Source organism: Jaculus jaculus, chromosome 2 (assembly GCF_020740685.1).
Source record: "Jaculus jaculus isolate mJacJac1 chromosome 2, mJacJac1.mat.Y.cur, whole genome shotgun sequence".
Taxonomy (NCBI): Eukaryota; Metazoa; Chordata; class Mammalia; order Rodentia; family Dipodidae; genus Jaculus; species Jaculus jaculus.
In genome coordinates this window covers 36354781-36378708 of record NC_059103.1, presented here as the reverse complement: position 1 = coordinate 36378708, position 23928 = coordinate 36354781, and the positions used below count along the sequence as shown (strand labels likewise).

At 37.4% G+C, this 23928-nt stretch overlaps 1 protein-coding gene across 3 annotated transcripts in view; it reads left to right on the top strand.

Moving 5' to 3' along the window:
- The window catches only part of Dcc (DCC netrin 1 receptor), a 1292030-nt gene that overhangs the window by 759570 nt on the left and 508532 nt on the right, over nucleotides 1-23928 (top strand). For all 3 annotated transcript variants that reach the window (XM_045143229.1, XM_004667488.2, XM_045143230.1), the window contains exons 6-7: nucleotides 6112-6266; nucleotides 8734-8854. In XM_045143229.1, coding sequence (XP_044999164.1) covers nucleotides 6112-6266; nucleotides 8734-8854 — 276 coding nt within the window. The remainder of the gene's footprint in view (nucleotides 1-6111; nucleotides 6267-8733; nucleotides 8855-23928) is intronic.

The following is a 23928-nucleotide window of genomic DNA, read 5'->3' as shown; positions in this document are numbered from 1 at the left end:
GGAAATGCAATGCACACGGACTTGGACTTGTGAAAACATGCACTTGCTGTGTGAACTGTAGTGAAGGGATGTGTAAGAGAAACGTGAAAGGGAAGTAGACAGTTACTTGGTTGTGAACTACTTAAAGTCAAACTTGAGTAACTTTTACCTAATTCCCAATTCAATTTGACTTCATATTTTATACCTTTGCAAGACCCCATCTCAAATCATGAATTTATTTTAATTTCTTTGGCTTAAAAAAGTTTTTTTTAAGGCTTTAAAATGAAGTTGTTGGAAAATAACACAAACTTTTTTTTTCTGTAAATAAATAATCAGTGCCATTTATTATACTTTTGTTGTTCTCATCATTTATTGCCAGCTTATTCCCAGAGACTTTGATATAAAATTTTACTCATTGAGCTGGAGAGATGGATTACCAGTTAAGGCACTTGCTTGCAAAGCCTAAGAACCCAGGTTATATTCTCCCAGTATCCACATAAGCCTGAGGCACAAGATGGCACATTCATCTAGCGTATGTTTGCAGTGGCTGAAAGTGCTGGTGTGCCAATTCTCTCTCTGCCTCTCTCTCTTGCTCTCACTCTAATAAGTAATAAAATAAAATATTAAACAATTACTTACTAGTATACTCAGAGAAGACATGGTACCTGTGTAATGCTTATGTTTAAGAAATATGAAAAAGAAATGATAATATGAAATGTAAATTATGTGTTCCTTGCCAATACACCAATGTACCAATGAATTTAGAGTGCCACATATTCTTGTCTTATAAATTTAAAGAATTAAAATCCATAAATGAAAGAGTAAGGTTTAGAGAGACTCTATTAGCTTAAGAGAGGGAAGAGAAGAAAGTAGAGAGAATTCCTGTCACATGGAGAGGAGGAAGGGGCAGAGAGCCCATAGAGCCCATGTGGGAGTAAGGACTGGGGCTGGGCCGAGACAAGAAAAGCTTACAAGAATCTCAGAGCTAAGGAGCCAGCGAAGAGAGAGGCTTGCCCATTGCCATGAATCTATTTATGACTTTATTGTGGTGAGTTTTACCTTCAAGGTCAGGTGAGCCTGAGGGATAGCTCATTGGTGTGGGCTAAGAGCTGGGCTTAACCAATCACAATGACAGGATCAGATTTAAATTCTCAGAAAGGGGACCTCCCTCCAAGGAAGGGCTCAGGTTGTTTGTGGAAAAACAAGATCTAGGGAACTCCTTTAGGCAAGCGATATGATGTCAGATCATCCTTTGATATCTAGCAAAGTAGAGATTACAAGGGCAGACATAAGGACATTCCTGCCTTTACTTTTGGTGACATAGTCACCATAATTGCCTCAAGAACATATAGATACATATGTAATCAGTAATACTTATTGCAGCAACTATAGTACATGCATGTATTTGAAGTTCAGTCTTAATTTTATGACACTGTGTTTTAATCAGAAATATATTTTCTAAATTCACCTTTAATCAGCTTAATATTATTTACCACACTATGAAGCAATAAGTAAACAAATGACTCCTACCACTTTAAAAAAAAAACTGTGAAATCTCTATGAAACTATTTCCATAAAAGCAATCACTTAAACATAATAAAGTATTTTTTTAATTGTATTGAATGAAGCATACAATTCTAACACTGAAAATACAAATAGGTAATGGGCTTGAGAGGATTGGTGGATAACATGGTCATATTACTTTAAATAACTCTCATTGCTTACCTCTCCCATGTCTAAGAGGCTGGACGCATTACTGAGTTACCCTTCCGCAAGAATTTTCAAATAACAAAGTAGCTCAGAATGCAGGTAGAGCAGGCGAACTGGCCCCACAGTTTACAAACTGTGCAATTTTGGAGAAAGTTATTTAAATGTCTTATAGCTCAACCTCTTCATTTATAAAATAGGGATAATATTTCCTGCCTCAGAGAGTTATGGTGAGAATAATAAATATAAAGTGCTGACTAATAAATTGTACATGGTCAGCTCTCAGGAAATAGTGGCTGTTGGCTAGTAAATAACACTGGAACAAAATTTGTAGTAAAACTGAGAACAGAGTTGTGAGGTTCCAACTGTGTGTGTATGAGAGTGTATGTGTGTGTATATATGTATATATTCTTAGAGGCATTCAGTAAATATTTCAGATATCTTTAGTACATTATCAGTGAACTTGGCAAAGGAATCTGAATAACATCATTATGCTAATGATATCATCAATAATAAATACATAATTTTGCTTTACATACAATGATTAGAATGGCTCTGACACATTTCTTTTCATAACTTTAGTCTATGAATATTAATGAATCTCAGCCCAGTCATCTAAATCAATTGTCCTAGTCTAAGATTAAAGAATCTAAAATTTATTTAGTATCACAGATCCAAATATTTAGCTGCAAATCAGGAATATAAGATGAAGAAAATGAGGAAGACAGAAGGAGACCAGGACTAAATCCCTGGCCCTGGGAGTTTCTACTGACCTCCCCCATGGTTCTAGAACAATCAGATAAGGCGGACATTCATTTTGATGTTGGAGGAATTTTGCTGATGCTGGCTGGAAAGAGAAAAATATACTATTAATCAAATGAGAAAATAATGAGCAATCTTTGTTCAATTATCAGAGTATAAAAGAAAAATAAAATGTATTAAGTGAAAATCACTGGTAAAAAATACACATCAATTTCCTGTGTGACAGGATTGGGTAGAAAGCTCAGTGGTAAAGGCACTTGCTTGCATAATCTGCTGGCCCAGGTTCAATTCCTAAGCCATGCATCTAAGCTAGGTTCAAAAAATGGCAAAAGAATTGTGGTCATTTTCAGTGACAAGAGGCCCTGGTACTTACTTACCTACATGCGCGCACACATATATACATACATATGTACCTACACACATTAATAAATGCATATTTTTAAAGCAATTTTCTATGTAAATCAAGCTACTTCACTGAATTTTATGAGAATTAAATATCATTCTTCATCTAAAGTTTCCTGCATGGAAGGAGATGAATAATTTCTTTAACCCTAGGCATGGTGTTTAAAAACTGAGCAAAAAAGCTTCATTGAATTAGTAAAAATAATTTATAGTTTTAGTTTTCATTCAAAAACTTTCTATCATAGATTAACTAGTATCTATTATGATGATTAAAAACTTAAATTAGGACTGGGGAGATGCGACAGTGGTTAAGGTGCTGGCCAGCAAAGCCCAACAGGTTTGATTCCCTACTACTCACGTGTAGCTGGATGCACAAAGTGGCACATGTGTCTGGAGTTCATTTGCCGTGGCTGGAGAACTTTGAAGCACCCATTTCTCTCTCTCTCTCTCTTCCTCTCTCTCTCTCTTTCTCTCTCTTCCTTACTCTCTCAAATAAATAAATAAAATATTTTTTAAAAAAATTAAATTATATATCACACACTACATTAGTTACTTTCTTGTTAACGAGACAAACTACCTAAGCATCAACAGTCTGTAGAAAGAAATGGTTGATTTCAGTTTGCAGTATTTTGGGAAAATGTCTATCATGGTGGGAAAACCACAGTAAGAGCAGACAGCTGGTATCTTGTCTTCACACTAGTAGAAAGGAAATAGAGCAATCAGGAATGAGTGAAACAGCCTAAGACTTGCCCACAGTGACACACTTTTTCCATCAAGACTCTACTTCCTTAAGATTCCATAACCTTTTCAAACAATGCCGCCACCTTGGTATTAAGTATTCAGTCACATGAATCTATGGGGGAATTTACATTCAAACCACCACATTCCCCTCCTGGACTCCAAAAACTCTTATGCATGTCCTAATGCAAAATGTATTCAGTCCCACTTTAAAACTGCTCATAGTCTTTATCAATCTAAACATTGTTCAAAGGTCCAAATTCTATGGTCTCACAGTAACTCAAGGCATTATTCTAAGTATGAGCTCTGAAAATTCAAAATGCAAGTTTCATATTTCCAACATACAATGGCATAAAGTAAATATTCCCACTCAAATGGGGAGGGTACAGACTTAATAAAGAAAGATTGCATCAACACAAGACTAACTACTAGCAGGGTAAACATCAAATCAATCTAGCAATCCCATCCCTACTATGTGGGACTTGAAATGAAATCTCCTGTACTCTGAAAGGTGTGGATAGCTCCACCCTTCCAGCTGTATTGCCTGTAGCCTCTCTCCTACACACAATGCACCGCAAGCCCACAATTTTCCTTGGTGGGCTCTCAACAGTCCTGGAATCTCTGAAATCCTGGGGTCTTCATTGCAATTTAAAGTTCACCTTAATGCTGCACACCTTGGCCTCTGTGCAGGTATTCTGACCACACCTCATGTAATTTAGCCTCAAAAGCCCTCTGGAACTGTGAAGCAATCTGTGAATTTCTGCTGTCAGATTGGGATGAAGGCTTACCTTGGAGTATAGTTATAACAGCCTCTGTATGCTGACCTTTGGAAGCAGAGACCTCCTTTAGTATTCTCCCTCCAGGCCTCCATCTTTTAAAAGAATTTGAATTCTTAGCAGCTTGAGCTTTCACTAGGATGAGTCTTACCCTAAGGACATTTTTCTATTGCTCTAGTGCAAAGAAGTTGGCTTTTTCTTTAACAATGATAATCTCTTCAGCAACAGCATCTGAAGAATTTGCAGTGTAGGTACCTCAGAGTTGAAACATGTTTATACTTCATTCTGTACCAATCTTTTTTCAAAACGTTTTCATTTATTTCTGCTATATATTTTCCTCTTGTTTATGGATAGAGCTCCAAATAGAAGCCAAGATATAGACCAAAGACTTTCATGTCTTGAAATGTTCTCACTGAAACAATTAGTCCATTACTTTTTATATTGAGTTTTTTCAAGATTTCAGGAAATGGTCAAAATTCGGCTAGATTATTTGCCATGATATCCCATGAACTACCTTTAGCACAGTTCCTGATAGTTTCTGAGTCTTCATAAACTGAGCCTCCATTGTTTGCATTTAACTTTGCTTTCTGGCCTTCCAAATTCCTGCCAGAATAGCCTAGTATACTTTGCTTATATTATTTTAAGACTTTGCAAGTTCAAAGTTATAAATTCCTATATGGCCCACTGTCAAACAGTTCCTAAAACAGGAATCAACTGGTCATGTTCATTTCAGCCATGACCCCATTTACTGATACTTCCTGGGACAAATTTTGCAAAGAATTGGCATCATATCTTCACATCAGCAAGGGGGAAGTAGAGAGAGCAAGCAGGGCTAGGTTTAATATATCAAGGCCACAACCAGTGAAATAACTCCTCCAGCAAGGTTCTGTGTCCTAAACTTTCCACAACTTTCAGGAAGACTGTCCCCAACTGTTGATACAGCATTTAAACACATGATTCTATGGGGGACATTTTACATTCAAATCATCAAACATACCATACTTCAAAAGTACTTAATTTAGCTGGGCATAGTGGCACACACCTTTAGTCCCAGCACTTGGGAGGCAGAGCTAGGAGGATTGCCATGAGTTTGAGACCACCATGAGATGACAAAATGAATTCCAAGTCAGCCTGAGCTACAGAGAGACTTTACCTCAAAAAAAAAAAGAAAAAAAGAAAAGAAAAGAAAAAGGACTTAATTTAGTGTAGTAACATACTATACTACATAGTTGTTAGAGTAATGGGAGTGTATTAATAACTAATAGTTATTTTAATAGCATATTAATAAAATGTTTTCAGTAATAATTTCATCACATTAGCTAAATCACAGTGAAATTCTAAAATTACTGAGCACCTAAGCTTTCTGATTGTGTATTCCGCACTCTGTACTTAGTTCTGAAAGCTTCCCTTTCTTTTCTTACCTGAATAGCCTCCACAGCAGTATACACTTTTCACTGCATAGGTCCATTGGATGAAAAGATTTAGGTGTTCAAAATATTTACATATATATTTCACCCCAAAGTTTTTTTTTTTTTTTCTATGTGTATCTGTTAATTGTAACTGATATCCACACTTGATAGGTGGAAGGGATATATTTTACAGTAATTCTTGTGTAGTCAGCTAAGGGGGTGAAGAATAATTACAATTACCAATATTTTATGTCGTGGAACATTGTTTTCTGTTCAATGAAGACCTCAGCATGTAATTTCACACCCCCTCCCTCACTCACTTTTTTCTGTCTTTGCAGTTCCACCATGGTTTTTAAATCACCCTTCCAACCTCTATGCCTATGAAAGCATGGATATTGAGTTTGAATGTGCAGTTTCTGGGAAGCCTGTGCCCACTGTGAATTGGATGAAGAATGGAGATGTGGTCATTCCTAGTGATTATTTTCAGATAGTGGTAATTATCTTTTTTCATATTAGCTTTACAATCCCATTCATTGTTTGCTATTATTTCTATTGTTTTCCTTTTCTGAAAATAAGGCTCCTGTTAGCCAATTTATGATGTCTTCAGTATGAAATTGTTTTAAGAAATAAGGTATCTTCTAAACTTAGAATTATGAGTGATCTATCCAGCCGCCTTTTTTTATACACAAGAGTTAGAAGTAAGAAAGCAAGCAAGAAACAGATGGACAAAGAGGTAAAAAGAAAGGGAGAGAGATCAAGCTAAGAGAGGGCCTAAGGCTTTCCAAATATTCTCATTGTTAGTTCATAGAATACATTTAGAAACTCACTTCTAGACCACAGTAAGCCAGTACTCTTTCTTTTTTCTCTCTGATTTCTACCAATTATAATATATTTCCATCAGATGTGCTGTTTATGATGATGGTAGACTTACTTCAGACTGTTTTACCTATTTTCCCCCCAAATAGAACTCACTGGCCTTATTTGAGCAGTGATTATAGGGATAGTGATAGTGACCTTGACAGTACTAGAAAGACCATGGAGACCCAGAGTGCATATCACTTTGTAACTTTCCATGTTGGAAATAAGTGAAGCTATGAGAAACAGTTCCCTAGTTCACATCCGATATTCTTGTGGGGGATCATAGAGATACAAGTACTATAGTCACTAGAATGCCCTGCTATAGAGCATGCGCTACATATTTACCATTGTTGTCTATGATGCTACACTTGGAAAGCTCTGCTCATTTGAACTAACACTATGAAATCTCTCCAGCAGATGAATGTTATTATCAAAAGTTCTGAAGTCAAGAATATGAAAATATGAGCACTATAATGGGAACATTTCAAATCCAAAAGACCTTTGTAGTCAAATAGTAGGATCTTAGGACCACTTATATTTGAAAATAGGGTATGGCCCTATAAAATAAAAGGAGCTGTCATAAACACTATGTATACCAGGTAGAAAAGAACCTGTGAAACCAGCACAGGCTCTTTCTACATCAGTATACTGGCCCTTATACCAAATGCTCTTTTGCAATCAGTTGACTATAAGGAACTTTCACAATCTCATGTTGTATGCATTTTCTTACAGTATAGTTCAAGGAAATAAATTCTTAAATCTTTTCTTTATCACTTTTAGTATAACTTTCCATTTTCATTTTTATTTGCATTTTGTTTAATTGGTTAGGAACAGAGTATGAGAGCGGATATTTAACTTTTGAATGCCATGCCAATCCATTCTTTTCAATGTAATGCTCTTTCTACTACCAATGAATAATAAAAAAAATGGATTACCATTGGGCAACATGAAAAGTGTTGTATGTGCCTAAAATATATACTACTTGCATAGAAAGGAAATTGTTGGTGCCCTTAAGGACATATGATAAATGTAACATTCATTTTTTTTCTACCATTCAAATAACCTTTTTTCTCAGTATGACTTATTACAGCAAAGCCACTTAAATAACTCTTTTCTTAAAGTGAAAAAAAAATGAGTATGCCCTATTTACATCAAATTGCACTAAAAAAAAATTTATGAATAGTTTGGTAAATCTGAGATCCATTGTATATCACATATGTAATGTTTAGCATAAATAGTAACTTCCAAGAGAATTGTTAATTGGAAGTTAGCCAGCTTTTTCTAATAATTTTATATCAGTTGAGAATTTGCCACAAGATGTTAAAAACAGTTAAGGATTCCCAATGAAATAATACTTAGTTTTAAATGACTTTAGAAAAAGTGATTTAACATGTCTAACTTACTGAACTAATTCTTCTACAATATTGAAAATATACTAAGTTTATCTAATTAAATGCTATCTCTAGATCATTTTATCATCCATCCTTGGAAGAGATGGTGGTTCAATTTATATACAAAAGGAGTTGTTGCTATATTTCAACAATGGATTTCTGAGGATGAAAAATTTTGACTATGGAACAAGAATGACATGGGTATACAATATCTACTCTACTGATACTTCTGACCCTGAAACAATGTATCAAAGTAATTGCTAATTTTAAAAGATTTTCAGACATTTCATTGACTAAAACTTCCAGAAAATATATAACCTAGATAAATTTTCTTTACATTTCCTAAAAATCAGTGTTTTAGTTTCATTTCATGTTTAGTTATTTAACTTAGTGTCCTTAGACAACAAACAAAGGAATAAGAAATCTTTTGGTAGAAATGTTGTTCCTTACATGTCTAATAACAGGCCTTTTTACTGACTGCATATTTAGATATTGAGACTGATGACTGTTTTGTGGCATATTTCATGGCAGAAATGGGCTGAATTGAAATCTGTTCATTCAAAAATGAGTAATGGGAATGTGTGACATCTCCCACATGTGGCTGAGAATCCTTACAGCTTATCTCCTTGTTTATTTGTTCTGTCTTACTAAACTTGTTCTATATCCAATTTTGACACCATGAAGGCTCATCCATGTTTCCTTTCTCCCTAGGGTGGAAGCAACTTACGGATTCTTGGGGTAGTGAAGTCAGATGAAGGCTTTTATCAATGTGTGGCTGAAAATGAGGCAGGCAATGCCCAAAGCAGTGCACAGCTCATCGTACCTAAGCCTGGTAAGATGTTGCGAACTTTGGGATCAATTGTCAAGATTATGCATCTTTTGCTTATAAAATTCACCATATTCCTTTGACTGATATCAATACGAAATCATGTAATTGAGGTATGCATGTTTGCACTATCTTTGGGAGGAACAAGGATGTGAGTTCCACTGGAGAGTAGCAGGGTGGAACTTTCTTGGCAAAAGGCTGCCCAAGAAATTCTGACTTCTGTGGAGTGCTTAGTGAAAGAGCACCAGACAGACACAGCCACTCGTGGAGCTGAGCGTGAGCTAGTGCAGAAGGTCAGCCAGAGTGTTGGGACACTTTTTGGAAAGACTCTGCAGGAAATTCCAAGATGGGTATGCCTAAGGAACCAAAAGAACCACTCGAAAACATAGACATGCAGATTATTCCTTGAGGGTGGACTTCTAAGAGCACTGCACTCTTTGTTTCTTCCCTCCAAGTTATTACTCCCCAGAGCCTCTAGTTAGAGTGAAAAATGAAAGCCCATGTGGCATAAAAATCTACAGCCTCTTTCCCTATTTGAGGTCTCAAGCATGTTTAGGTAGGTAGGGATAAACTATAAATTTATGATTATTATTTTGTTTATTTTTATTTATTTATTTGAGAGCGACAGAGAAAGAGGCAGAGAGAGAGAGCGAGAATGGATATGCCAGGTCCTTAAGCCACTGCAAACGAACTTCAGATGCGTGCGCCCCTTGTGCATCTGACTAACATGGGTCCTGGGGAATTGAGACTCAAACTGGTGTCCTTAGGCTTCACAGGCAAGTGCTTAACTGCTAAGCCATCTCTCCAGCCATCATCATCATCATTATTATTATTATTATTATTTTGGTTTTTCAAGGTAGGGTCTCACTCTAGCCTAGGTTGACCTGGAACTCACTATGTAGTCTCAGGGGGGGCCTCAAACTCATGGTGATTCTCCCACCTCTTCCTCCTGAGTGCTGGGATTAAAGGCATGAGCCACCATGCCCAGCTCCTTATTATTATTTTTGAGAGAGAGGGAGGGAGAGAGAGAGAGCATATGCATGTGGTATATGATGGGTCTGTGTGCAGATGGATGTGCCCCATATGCTTGGTTGAAGAGGTCAGAGGAAGACAACAGGTGTTCTTCTCTACTGCTCTTCCTCCTTCTTTACTTGATACAGAGACTTTCACTGTAACCACTTTTTGTTTTTTGTTGTTGTTAAACTTACTGATGAGCAAGCCCCTATCCTGATCCCTTCGTGTTGGGGATAAACATGTGTAGAACCACGCCCAGCTCTTTATGTGGGTGCTGGTGATTGATTTCATATCCTCATACATGTACAACAAGCATCACCACCCATTGGGTCATCTCCTTATCCCCTAATTTAATGTTTTAATTTACATTCCTTTGGAGTGTATATGTGCTGTGTGTATGTGTGCTGTTACTCTGTGGACTATCATTTCTTTTTTAATACACAAAGACATGGACTTTTAAATACTTTTAAAAAATTTATTATGCACTTTGCTGTATAAGCAAAATCATGTGTTTGTCCCATTCCCTCATGTTCCTTCTTATATTCTTTTTTCCTGCCACCATTCCACTGATGATTTACTGGTATTTACCAGGGATTATGAATGCATACTCAGTCTTTGAGAGGGATGAAACATTGGATTACTCCTGCTCACCAAGAGGCTCTTACGATCTTTCTGCCCCTTCTTCTGCAATGTTTCCCGAGGCACATGTGATATAATCTACTTTAGTGTTGAGCTCTGTATTTTTGCTTGGATGGGTTTTGGGGGTGCTTAGTGTCTACCATGATCTCCCTGGAGCAGGTTTGCAGGTTGGCAGTAAAGGTAGCACTAATGTTTAAATGACCACTTCCTCTGTGGTGTCACCTGTGCCTTGGCAGAAGTGGCTGGACTCATGGTCAGCGTTTGACTACCTTTTATTATTGTATTGATAGATTCTGGCTATTCCTGGACAAGATATACACTCCTGTGCAATAGTGCACACAGCTTATGTAAGTTAATAAATGGCTCTCTGATTGAATAAGAAGCCCACTCAGTGGGTGAGAACTCATACCTAGTACTGAGAAGTCAGAATAAGATGGACACAATGTGCATAGACTCCAGAAAGAATTTCCAACTAGTCTTTGATCTAGAGGAGTGGCTGTACCCTTCAAAATATCTCTTTAATTATTATGCTTATCCCCCTTTAATTCATGTTGCTCTCACCTCTTACTTTTGGTGGAGAATTTGTGTTTTGTTGTTGTTGTTGTTTTTAATATTTTAAGATCACTCTAGGCCCAATGATTGCTCTACATTTCAAGAAGTGGGAAGACAGACTCAGTAAGATGCAATGAAACTTTGATAAAATAAACTATTTCCATTTGATTCTCCCAATAGTTGAACTTATTGCTCATATGCCAAGAAAATCCCCTTTCAGTAGGCATCTCTGTATCAGCATTACTTATATCCTGTTTCATTTAGGTCTATGTAACCATGAAGGAATGAGGATCAAATCAAAAGAAACTCTATTTCCCTCCTGACAAGAACCAGCATAGAAGAACCTTGATCAGATAGGTGGTAGACTATTGTCAGTGATGCTCTTGGATATCCTGTGTTGTACTTGACATTGGATTAGAAAGTGATGGAAAGAAATACAGACAGAAATCCTGAAGCATGACAGAGCACTACTGTGACTGTCTTACATTCCCCCCTAGAAGTGATGGATTGCTTTATTCTGGCTATTTAATCAGGTCTTCAAGTAACACCATTCCAATTCCTCAGAGATGTAGCATAGGCTATATGCACAGATGGTGGAGAGACCGGCTTTAAATATGAATTAAGCAATAAGGCTGGCTGTGGTGTGAAGAACATAGGCATCTCTGCTTGAATGTCAACAGTGAATGGTCACCCTATATTTTAAGGCTCATTGTGGGGCTGCACAGCCCAGCTGTTTAGCATTGGCCTGTCCACAGGCTTGTGGCTGAGAGTTACTCTTGGAAATCATAGCATTCTGTTTTTCATTGAAGTATAGACAATAACCTATTCAATCCAGTGTCTATTTACATAAATGCCAGGAAGTTTCAACATAGTCTCTTATGTGAAGTTATCTTTTCCTTCTTGAGCATAGTAATTTAAGAAATTAGATAAACATAATTTATTGGTTTAAATTAAATTAGGTTTACATTTTTCACTCTAGCAAACTTAGGAAAAATATTTGGAATATTTGTACTATAAAATTTGAAAGAAAATATATATGCTTTCCTGCAGAAAAATATTCAAATGTATGACATTTTAAAACTCATTATACTTAGGAGACTCCATCAATGTAGTGGTAAACAGCTAACACTACATTGCCGTGCACATAGTTCAGATTGTCTGCATTCAAAGCTAACACACCCACATAATTGCACATACACACGATGGCCTTCAATCACACAAAGACTGTATATTTACATAAAATGCATAGATATGAGTGGTGATAAAATGTAATTAAAACAGTTTGGTTGATTTACACACACACACACACACACACACACACACACATCATCTCATCTAAGAACTGAAGAGTACGTTTGTTGTTAACCAGATAAATATTCCACTGTAGAGGAAGAAATATATTGGTTGGACATTTAGGAAAATGAGAAATTTTGTCAATTACCTGTCCTCCCCAGGAAAAGTTACTGATTACCAATGAGTGTTAAATTTTAAATGTTTTATTAATGCAGTATATCATGTAGCTAGAAATTTGAAAATGTTTAATTCTGGTCATGGATATCAATGTATAAAATCAAAAACCTGAAATATTTGCGTTTGTGAATTGTTACTTATTTATGAGAGGGATATCTAGGAATCCAAATAGATAGGAGAAATTTTTATATACACTCTGATATAATACATACTAACTGCAGCCTATGTTAGGTTCTATTGCTAAATGTAAATTGTACTTAGTAACTTCTCTGGTATTACATACCATGTTAATGGTTGTCCAATTTGACTTAGCACTTCAAAATCAGAATTTAGCTTGCCACTGTCACAGTACCTAAGTAACTATGTAAGAAAATTGTAACTAAAGCTAAAGGGATACATCCAAATAGTGCTATTTTAGAAACTGGGGGTCTATTAATTTGAATTTTTGTCTCTTAATGTGAGAAGGGTTAGTGTGATGGAAATGCTTGATTGTAGTTAGTAGAAGTTCAAAGTGAGATCAAAGTTCAAAAATATAATTTAAGCTGGGCATGGTGGCACATGTCTTTAATCCCTGCATTCACACTTGGGAAGCACAAGTAGGAGGATCGCTATGAGTTTGAAACCACCCTGAGACTACATGGTGAATTCCAGGTTAGCCTGAGTTAGAGTGAGACCCTAACTCGAAAAATGGGGGAAAAAAGCAAAACGACAACAAACAAACAAAAAACCATAATTTAGAGCAATCAATTCCATGTACTAAATTTGTGTGTCATAGGACCACACCAAGCAACTCACCAGCTGACTTCCTTATACAAATGAGGTGCTTGCTGAAACTACATGATTTCTCCTTAGAGTGTCATCATTGAAATCAAATTAATAAAAGTATAATTTAGCATAATGAAACATATTCCCATTGTGATGATTACACTCTATAGGCTTTTATGGATCTTGATGATTGATTATAGCTAAGAAGATATTGAACTTTTTTCAAAGGAGTTAGTAACCTCATGATATATGGCTATATAGCCAAACAATTAAAAAGTTATTTTTGATTGCCAAGGTAAAAATAAAAATAAAAGGAAAATAATCTGTGTTCTTCTTACCCCTACCTTTATGTCCTCAACTCTGAGAGAAGTATTGACATTCAAACAAACTCTTTCCCTGAAGGCCTATTAATTTGACATACATCAGCCATTTGGTCTTAGACCCTGTAATATAATGTAGGATAGGAGTTGTTTCTATAACCTAACCTATCTCTATATTCATAACCAATTTACTTTGTAGAGTGTTGGAAGTATATTGGGTTACAGACTACATCTGTGGACACATTCTGTAGACATTAACAAACCTTTCCAATTCTCAATTCCTCAGCTATAATTAGTAGCAGACAATTATCTCAAAGACCTATTGTAATAATGCATTTAAAAGGTATTTGTAGGCTGTAAATTGTGATAAAAGATTGCAGTTATTATTGTCCTCTGTTAGTTTTCTTGGGGCTCCAGAAAAATAGCAGGTACTTATTGGGATTAAAATAAAATAAGTGAGAGTTGGGCATGGTGGCACACGCCTTTAATCCCAGTACTCAGGAGGCAGAGGTAGGGGGATCACCATGAGTTCAAGGCCACCCTGAGACTCCATAATGAATTCCAGGTCAGCTTGAGCTAGAGCACGACCCTACCTTGAACAACTCCTCCCCCCCCCAAAAAAAAAAGAAAGAGAGAAAGAAAGCTTGCTTTAAAATCTAGCATATTTTTCTATTTTCCAAGGAAATAATTAATAAATATTCCAATGACAATTCCCATGTTAACCTTATACTTTTAGCTCCATTGGCATGGTTATGGAAGATAACTTTTCTTAGAATGACTACTAGAGGAGAAGTTTACAGCCAGATCTGCTTATCTAGTGCTGTTTATGCAGAGGATTTCCTGTAAATACAGGCTGGTCATTCGCCCTGTCCTTCCTTCAGTATGTGCTTCCAGCAGGAAACAGTCCATTGATAATCATGAAGATGGATGCATGACATACTTGGCATACTTTGAAATCAGAAAGAATTCAGCAATGTAAGGAAGTATACCCAAACCAGCAGTAACTATAAATCCATACAATAGGGAAAAAATGATAGACTCATAAATATTGATTACATCATACTTTGGTGGTAAATGCATCAAAGAGTATTAAAATCCTCTATCTTTTTTAAAGAGTATGTATTAGGGAAGTGTTGATCTTTGCAATAAATCTAAATGTCTTGTATTCATTATATTTTAACCTTTTACCTATAAATTAATCACCCTTTGATAAGAACTATATCCACATAGCACACACACACACACACACACACACACACACACACACACACACACTGGTATAGTATGAAAGTATTTTTAATCTTTAAATGTCAATTTTACATATGGACACAATGTATTTTGATCTTATTCTCCTCCTGTCACTCTCTTGCTTCCATTCTCCCATATTCCTTCCACTGAAACACCTATCTTACCTCCAACCAGTTCCCCTGCCATTTTGATGTCTTTATTTTGTTTCTGCCTTCTTCACTACACATGATGACATGCTGATGGGACCAATATTTTTCAGGTAAGGAAAGGCACTGTGAGGTGAAAGTAAAGTCTCCATGTGTCCAGAATAGAAGGCTCCTCGTCATCTAGCTCTTACAGTCTTTCTGCTACCTGCTCCACAATGGTACTTGAGCCATGGTGGGAATGCCAGAGATGTCTCATTTAATGCTGATCATTGAACAGTTACTATTTCCTATCACTTTGATGAGCAATCCCCAGTCGTCCACTGCTATCTGCACAAAGAAGTTTCTTCCTTTCTAGCACCTGTGACATTCCAAGCCAGGCATGGATTCTCTCAGTGAATCAGTCCGCAGATCCAGTCAGAGCATAGTTGGTTACCTCCAGATATGTCACTATTTCACCAATAGCGTTATCTTTCCTTGGTGAAGAGTAGTGTGGTTTGCATATTTCACTGCTGGTTAAGAGAGCTGGTGACTCTCCTCAGCATAAAGCACTATGAAGGAAAGTCAGCAAGAAGGAATCATTTAGCTTGATTTCTGTTTCAAGCAACTGACAGAATTAGTATCTTCAGAAACCAGGTCATATATTCTAGTTCCAGTGGGGGACTAAGACCATACTCAGTAGCCTGGTGGGTTTTGAAAGGCTCATTGATCTCCTCTACCAACAACTCACTGGGAGGTTTCCAAGCCCTATCACTAGAATTTTTCAATATCAACCTAGTACTTAAAATTTATTTTTTTAAATATTTCATTTTTATTTATTTATCTGACAGAGAAAGAGAGAGATAGAGAATGGGTGCCTTCAGCTACTGCATACAAACTAGAGACACATGTGCCCCCTTGTGCATCTGGCTAGTATGGGTCCTGGAGATTCAACCTGAGTCCTTTGGCTTTGCAAGGGAATGCCTTTACCACTAAACCATCACTCCAGCTCAAAATTTATTTCTGATTGTCTGACAAAGAAGGTTCTGATATGGTTTATTCACATCATCTTTGGCTTTGGTTAAATCTCCCCAACCCTGTCCTTTTTTCTGTCTACTTAGCCTAGCACCTAACAGAACTTTCCACCTTCTTGATTCTGCCCCTCTACTGCTATCCTCTTCCCTGCTCTTCCCCATTTGTGACCCATGCTACTTTTATGCTTTCTAGCACTTGTTCAGTGTGTTAAAAAATAGTGATCTTTAAAGAGAAAAGGAATGCAAGAGAGAATGAGTGTTCCAAGGTCTCTTTCAAATGATCTCCAGATGCATGCATCATATTGTGCATCTGGCCTTAAGTGGGCACTGGGTAATCAAACCCAGGAAATAAGCCTTTGCAAGTAGCATCTTCAACTGCTGAGCCATCTCCCTAGTCCATCTAGGACTAGTAATATTTATTCATTTATTTATTTTTAGAAAGAGAGAATGAGCACACCAGGGCCTCTAGCCACTGCAAATGAATTCCAGACACATGTGCTACCATGTACATTTGGCTTATGAAGGCACTGGGGAATTGAACCTGGGTCCTTAAGCTTTGCAGGCAAGTGCCTTAACTGCTAAGTCATCTCTCCAGCTCTAATATTGATTCTTACTCCTTCATCTTACATAAAAATCTAAAAATTCAATGCTATTATACTCCTATGAGAAAAAAACATTTAACATTTGTTTTTGTGTACCTGGATTATCTCACTTAAATAATATTTTCTAGGCCCATACATTTTCCTGAAAATTTACATTTTCATTTTAGCTGAATAAAATTCTATCGTGTATATGGATCACATCTTCATTATCCATTCATCAGTTGATGGACATCTAGTTTTACTCCATTTCACAGTGATTGTTAATGAGCAGCAATAAATGTGATTGAAGAGAGGTTTCTATAGTAATGTGTAAAGTCCTCAGTGCTTAGAAGATATATATATATTTAGAAGTGGTATAGCTAGTTAGTGCATTAGGTCTATTTATAACATATTGAGAACCTCCACACTTGATTTTTGTAGCTCTACCAGTTTACATTCTCACTAACAGTAAGTGTTCCTCTTCCTCTTTCCCTATACCCTCACAAGCATTAGTTTTCATGTGATTTTTGATGATATGCATTCTTACTGGAGTCAGATTGTATCTCAAAGTGGTTTTAATTTGTATATCCATGATAGCTAATATTCTTAAACACTTTAATTATATTTATTGGTCATTTGTGTTTGTTTTTAGAACGCATTATTCAGTTCATGCCCCATTTTTTGATTGGGTTGTTGATTTCTTCATCATTTAGCTTTTTGTGTTCTTTGTATGTTCTAAATATTAATTCTCTGTCAGATACATAGCTGGCGAAGGTATTATTGAATTCTATAGATTGTCTCTTAACTCAGTTGACCAATTTATTGTTCAATCACCAGGAGTCAGTGTTTTCTGTAGTTTTTTTTTTTTTCATCTTGTTGATATCTAGCTTGATTGTTTTTTGAGACATCTCAATGGTTTTGACAAATTCATCCAATACCTTTGCTTTGTCTTCAAGTCCTGATATTATGCCTTCCACTTAATCCATTCTACTAGGGAGGTTAGCCATGAAGATTTGTGTTTGGCTTGCTGTATTTTTCATATCCAGCTTTATTCCAACTTTGTTATTACTTAGGATTTCTACCACTTTATTGTATTCTATTTTCATATCCTTATTAGACTTCTTCACTTCGCCTTTCTGTTTGTGTTCAATTTGAACTTAAGGATTACGTTAACTCATTTGTCTGTGCCTTCTTTGAATTCTTCACACATTTTTGAGCTCTTTGTTTGGAGTTTCCTCAAGACAGTTATCAGTAGAGTCCCAATATTGGATTCCCTAGGGGAAACATGTTGGCTTGGATTATCATCTTATGTTGAATTTTACCCAGCAGGAGATAACGACTTGGCCACATCTTTCTGACACACCTGCCTTAAATGGGTATTTTGGAGTAGTACTCAACTTTTCTTTGAGTTTACTGTTCTTTGCTCTGCTCTGTGGTACAAGGGACTCTGTTTTGTAGTCCTTGGGAACTTTTTCATGGGTGAGGTAGGTTAACTCAGTTGTCACTGTGTGTGATTGTGCACTTGTGTTCTTGCCCTGATGGGAGAGGTTTGGTAACTTTTGCGGGGTTGGGAGGAAGGAGTGCTTAAGGGGAATCTCTGTTAAAACATAGCACAAGTCATAGTCCCAATTACTTATCTATGAAGAGTGGAGTGGAGTGTATTTTTTCCCTTCACAAACCTATCTGTATCTTTGTATCTCAACGGTGAGTGGAGAAGAGAGAATCATGCTTTACCAAAACCTATCTGAACTTATTCCAATGGTAGGTGGTAAGGGTACACCTGGCTGGAGGGCTGGAGCCAAGAGGACTTATATCCTTCACAAACCTGTCTGTCCCTCCATATCACAATGATAAGTGGCTTTGTGAGGGGAAAGCATGGCATGAAGAGAAGCTGAAGCTCTGACAAAGCTGGATACAACACTCCTAAGTCCACAGCCAGCAACAAACCTCTCCTCCAGGAAGACTATTCCTCCAAACAACATCAACTGGAGACCCAGTATTTAGAACACATGAGTTTATGGGGACATCTGATCCATACAAACTTTGGAATAAATATATTATCATGTAGTAACAACAAAAGTTCATATGATCTCTTGGTAAGTTGTAAAGTTAGAATGAGTTTTCAAGCTAACTGATCCCCAGACATGGGCATTACATTGAGAGAGCTGGCTGCTTTTGACTCAGGGTATTTTTTTTTTCTTTTTCTTTCTTTTTAAGTTGATTTATTAGTTTTCTTTTCATCAAATACAGGCAGTTTGGTACCATTGTTTAGGCTCATCCATGATCTACCCCCTCCCATTAGACCCTCCTTGTTAATGAAAATGGGTCATGCATTATGGAGTTAGTCCCCAGTTATTGGTATGATAAATGTCTCTGCAAATCATGACCCAACATGTGACTCTGACATTCTTTCTGCCCCCTCTTCTGCAAAATTTCCCTGAGCCATGTTGGGTTCATTTTTGGTCTGCTTCAGTGCTGAGGTGTTGGGGGCCTCTGAGGCTCTGGATCTCTGATTTGGTAGGAGTTGATTTTTTTTTCTAGGCATGGATTGAACAGGGAGTCATCATCTACCAAAACTCTTTCTAGCAGGAGCAATGAGTGCTTCACCCCTGAAGGTGGCCTAGATCATGTGCTGCCACACAGTTCTTCTCTTGAGCGACATAGACCTATTTGCTTCATATGGTAAACTTAGGGAAAAAAATAAAGCTACACCAAAATACCTGTTATTCTGATTACCTGAGGAAAAGGTAGATTATATAGTATGAACTATGATCTTCACCAATTGCAGTTATCTGCTGGCTGCCCTGGTACTATTTTCCTCCTACTAGTTGGATATCTTTTCAGCAGCTAACATCTCTGCCAATCTGTTCCTTACCTGGTGTATTAGTCAGGGTTCTCTAGAGTAACAGAACCAATAGAATGAATTGTATTAAACGGGAATTTATTGGATTAGTTTATAGAAGTCCCGCAATAACAGTTTGCAGGCCTGAGAGTTGAAGAACCTGGCAGCTGCTCAGTCCACAAAGGTGGATTCCTCAGTAGACCCAATCCTGCCCTGAAGGCCTGGAGGCTTCCTGGAGAGCTGCTGCTCTTCAGTCCATACTGATCTTCAGTCCATACTGGTCTTCAGTCCATACTGGTCTTCAGTCCATACTGGACTGAAGCAACAAGAGCCAGGTGGGAGGGGAGGATACTTTCCCAGAGATTCCTTAGATATGCCCTCCCCAGAGGGGAAGACCATTCTGGGGGGAGGACTCACCCTGGGGGAAAGATAGTTCCTTTAGTCAATCCTGCCTGGAAGCAACCTCAGAGACACACTTATCAGTGATGTCTGTGGATTCCTAACCTGATCAAATTGACACAAAAGTTAACCATTACACCTTGTGTGAGCTCCTCCCTTTCCATATTCCATAGGTACTGACTAGCCACTTCACCATCAAAACTAGAGAAGGAAGCATCAGGAAACTGTAGTACATAATCAGAATTCAATTTTTGTCTGTACCTGTTTCCCATCTCATGATCGCCTCTTTAGAGTGGATCTTGGCTTGCCTGGAATGACATGGTAGCAGCAATATGTCAAATACAACCATAAGTGGGTCTGAGAGTCACCAGGGCACACCGACTTGCATCACTAGTGTTTATTATCCTTACTAAAGTCATGTAACCAGGTACTAGTCATTGATACTATAGAAGAAGGAACTTCATATTTTTAAAGCCTGTCTACTGTCTGGTGCCTCACATGCACCTGTTTTTCTGCATTGAGCCAGCAGCATCTCCATGGTTGATCTGTGAGAGTTTTAGTATATCCCATGGTCACATATTCATACTTGCAGTGCTTTTACTTATAAAGTAAGTTGCTTGCCCTTTTTCAATGTTGTGAGGGATCTCATGTCAGTGATTCAAATGCTTGTGATCCCACTGTCAGTGGACAGATTTAAGCCTTGAGTAAGATCATGTGTCTAATATAGTCAAAAGGAAATACTTCCAACATTTCTAAAGTGGAAGGAGTCTAAATAAACATGCCACTCAGAGTTGGTCCTCTTAAGGACATATCTTCTAGGGAGCTCTGCCTTTGCCTTTGTTGCTAGTTCATCTCATACACACAGTGATGGTGGTAGATGCTGGTCATCCAGCAGGCTTGGTGAGCTCAAGCACATGCTGATGGCAAGTGTGATCACTCAGCTGAGCTATTTTAGCTTTTCATGTGCTCTTCCACTGTGGATACAATCTAGTGTTGACATGCAATGTAAAGATATTTACACTTATGTTCATTCTCAGAGGCCCGTCCCTAGTTTTTATTTTCACAAATTCCTGTGTTCCTGACCATCTTAGCATTGGGCCTCTACATCCCTATCAGTCAGGCTATTTGACCTTGCTTCTCTATCTATCTATGTATCATCTATCTATTTCTATCTTCCTCTGTTTGTGAATTTTTTACCTTTGATTTACTTTTTTAAATTTTTTTTGAGGCAAGACCAATAGGCTGGATATTTTATGCAAAATATCTCTATCTATCTATCTATCTATCTATCTATCTATCTATCTGTATGTATATATATAGAGAGAGAGGAAGGGAGGGGTGGGAGGAAGGAAGAGAGAGAGAGAGACAGAGAGAGAGAGAATTGGCATGCCAGGAGCTCTAGTCACTGCACTTGAGTTCCAGACATATGTGCCACCATGTGTGCATGTGTAAACTTGTGTGCTTGCATCATTTTGTGTGTCTGACTTACATGGGACCAAAAGAGTCGAACATGGGTCCTGAGGTTGTGCTTTCACTGCTAAGCCATCTCTCCAACCCATACCATTTCTATTTTAATAAGGTAACACATTCTGCTTGTTGTAAATAACTTCCAGCATTTTCGTTCAATGCCATATTTCCAGGAAAGGTTAGAGTACAGGAATGATACAATCTAAGATGAACTAAACTTGGTCTTTTGCTATTCAAATGATCATGCATGTGACTGACAGATCATATTTTGCTGTAGTGATTAAAGACACAGATAACTGGTCCTCTACTGTTACATGTTCTAGTGCCACATATAACACTTCCATTACAAATTAATGATGGACACATTTGGGCTTGTGACCTGTTTGGATGGGCAATTCTAGCCACTAGCTCCACAATTATCCCATGGCTAAACAGTGTCATTTTTCTTGAACATCTCCAGTCATATTCCAGAAGAAATTTTAGAAATGGTGTGAACTTCTGATATGATCTTGCTACAGAACTCTAAGGGTACATTTTACGACTCTTTTTTGGAACTTGCTACAGTTGCTAAATAAATTCTTTCTCCCTATCACCTTCAGTACTGTGGAATCCCCTCAGCTATGGACCCAAGTGGAAGGACCACTTGCTACATAGCCCAGACTTGCTAAAATATCTGTTTCTACTCTAGACTATCTACTCAAAAGTGACAAACTTTAACATTACCCAGTAAATTGTTACAGTAAGAATGCATTGCCTAAAATATACAAATGACTAAAACAAATTGTGATTCTTTTAGAGTACAGCAGTATGATGCTGCAGCATTATGGTACAGAGGTGAGCATAAAGTATGGCAATATGAAATAAAATCTTTCTCCTTATTTATAAGGTTTATATTGTGCCATGTCCCAAAATGTAGTGCCCATAAACTCTTTACTAACATGGCAGGCCACCTCATATTCATTGGCTTTATGTCTCAGTATCAGAGATTCCCATGGGGTTTTCCCAGTCTGATTAAAATGATTTTATCATATAATGGTGAGGTAAACTAGATTGCAAAATAAGTGGATTATCTAGATTCACTTTGGACTATGTTGTGGCAGAACATGGGAGAGTTTGCACAACCCTGGGGTATGACTAAAAATGACTAGTGGTTTTCCAGTTTCATAAATTATTGATTATCTTATAGAATTACAAAAGCACATCACTGTGTTAAAACATGTTTTATTGGTGGGCATAGCACTGACCTCCAGCAAAGGCGTGGCTTCTAGCACAGTCAGTACAGTGGGAACCACACTTGCTTAAGTTTGTGGTTATTCACTTACTTGCTGGTTCTTGCAAGGATTGAATTGTCTCATTAAATTAGAATGTAACAAACGTACAGATATGTAGAACATTCTGAGTAGCATTAACCTATTCCCCCAATGTGATGTGATATAGTATGGAATACTGAAATTCAGTTAAACAGATGTCACCATCTCTAATATCAAATAGCTACAAAAGAAGTGAAACCTGATTTTAAACAATTACTTAATCTTAATTTGTGCTTGTTGAGTCCTAGCCATCATGTTAATCAGAACTTTATGATCACATAATCAACAGTTTAACCAAAGAATGGTACTTGGGGCTGAAGGAACGGTTGCAAAGAGACTAACAAAGAGCACATAGCTAGAAGGGAGTCCGAACTTTCAGCCTGGGCTTGTTGTGTTATAATGGCTGCCACCCCTTGAAGTTGTTCTATGAATTATAATCTATTCAGATCAATGGGCAAAAATTTAGACTTGAGCTTTACCAGAATAGTTTTGAATAACTAATATAAGAAGAGGAGATTGAAATTAATATAAATGTACTAGAAAAAGTATGACAATCTGCCACAGAAATGACATCTGTCCAAATTACCAATGTGCCAGCAGCCATCTCTAACTGTGGACTAGGGTAGTGGTGGATCTTAAGCATCTTAATGGCAAACATACTTTGTCTCATGCATCACTCACTCACCTGTTGTGTCTAGAGGGTAAAGTCTAGTGTTCCCTCCTTCCTCACTCACTTATTGTGCCTAGAGGACAATGACTTGTGTCCACTCACCTGTTTTGTGCATAGAGGACAGTGACTGGTGTCCCCTCCATCACTGACTCACATGTTATGCCTAGAAGATAAGCAATGGCATGCCCCCATCACTTGCAGGCCTGTTTTTCCTTGGGACAGACCTTATTCCTAACTCTGGAATCTGTAATTGATTTGAGAGCTTGATGTTGGAGAGCTGCAGTGATTCTGTGGTTTCAACAACCCTCCCTATGACTAGGGTTACAGAGGTGTGTATGTGGGATGTGAAGATTCAAATACGTTCCAATTCAGCTCCAAGTACTCTCAGGTCATCATTTTTGTTGAAAAGGTGCACATAACTTCTTATTATCTCTCTAGCCAAAGTTTTGTTACTTTTTCTTGCCAAATGTTATGAATTCACTGATGACCCTGCCTTTCCCTGACAATATTGGCAGAATATATTCCTTCATTATTATGATTGCCAGTTTCATGTTTTGAAGAACTTAAGTTCATTTTAAATACACAGTAACCCATCGTCAAAATGAAACATCCAGCATTATAAAAAGAAGCCAACTAGATATGTTTAC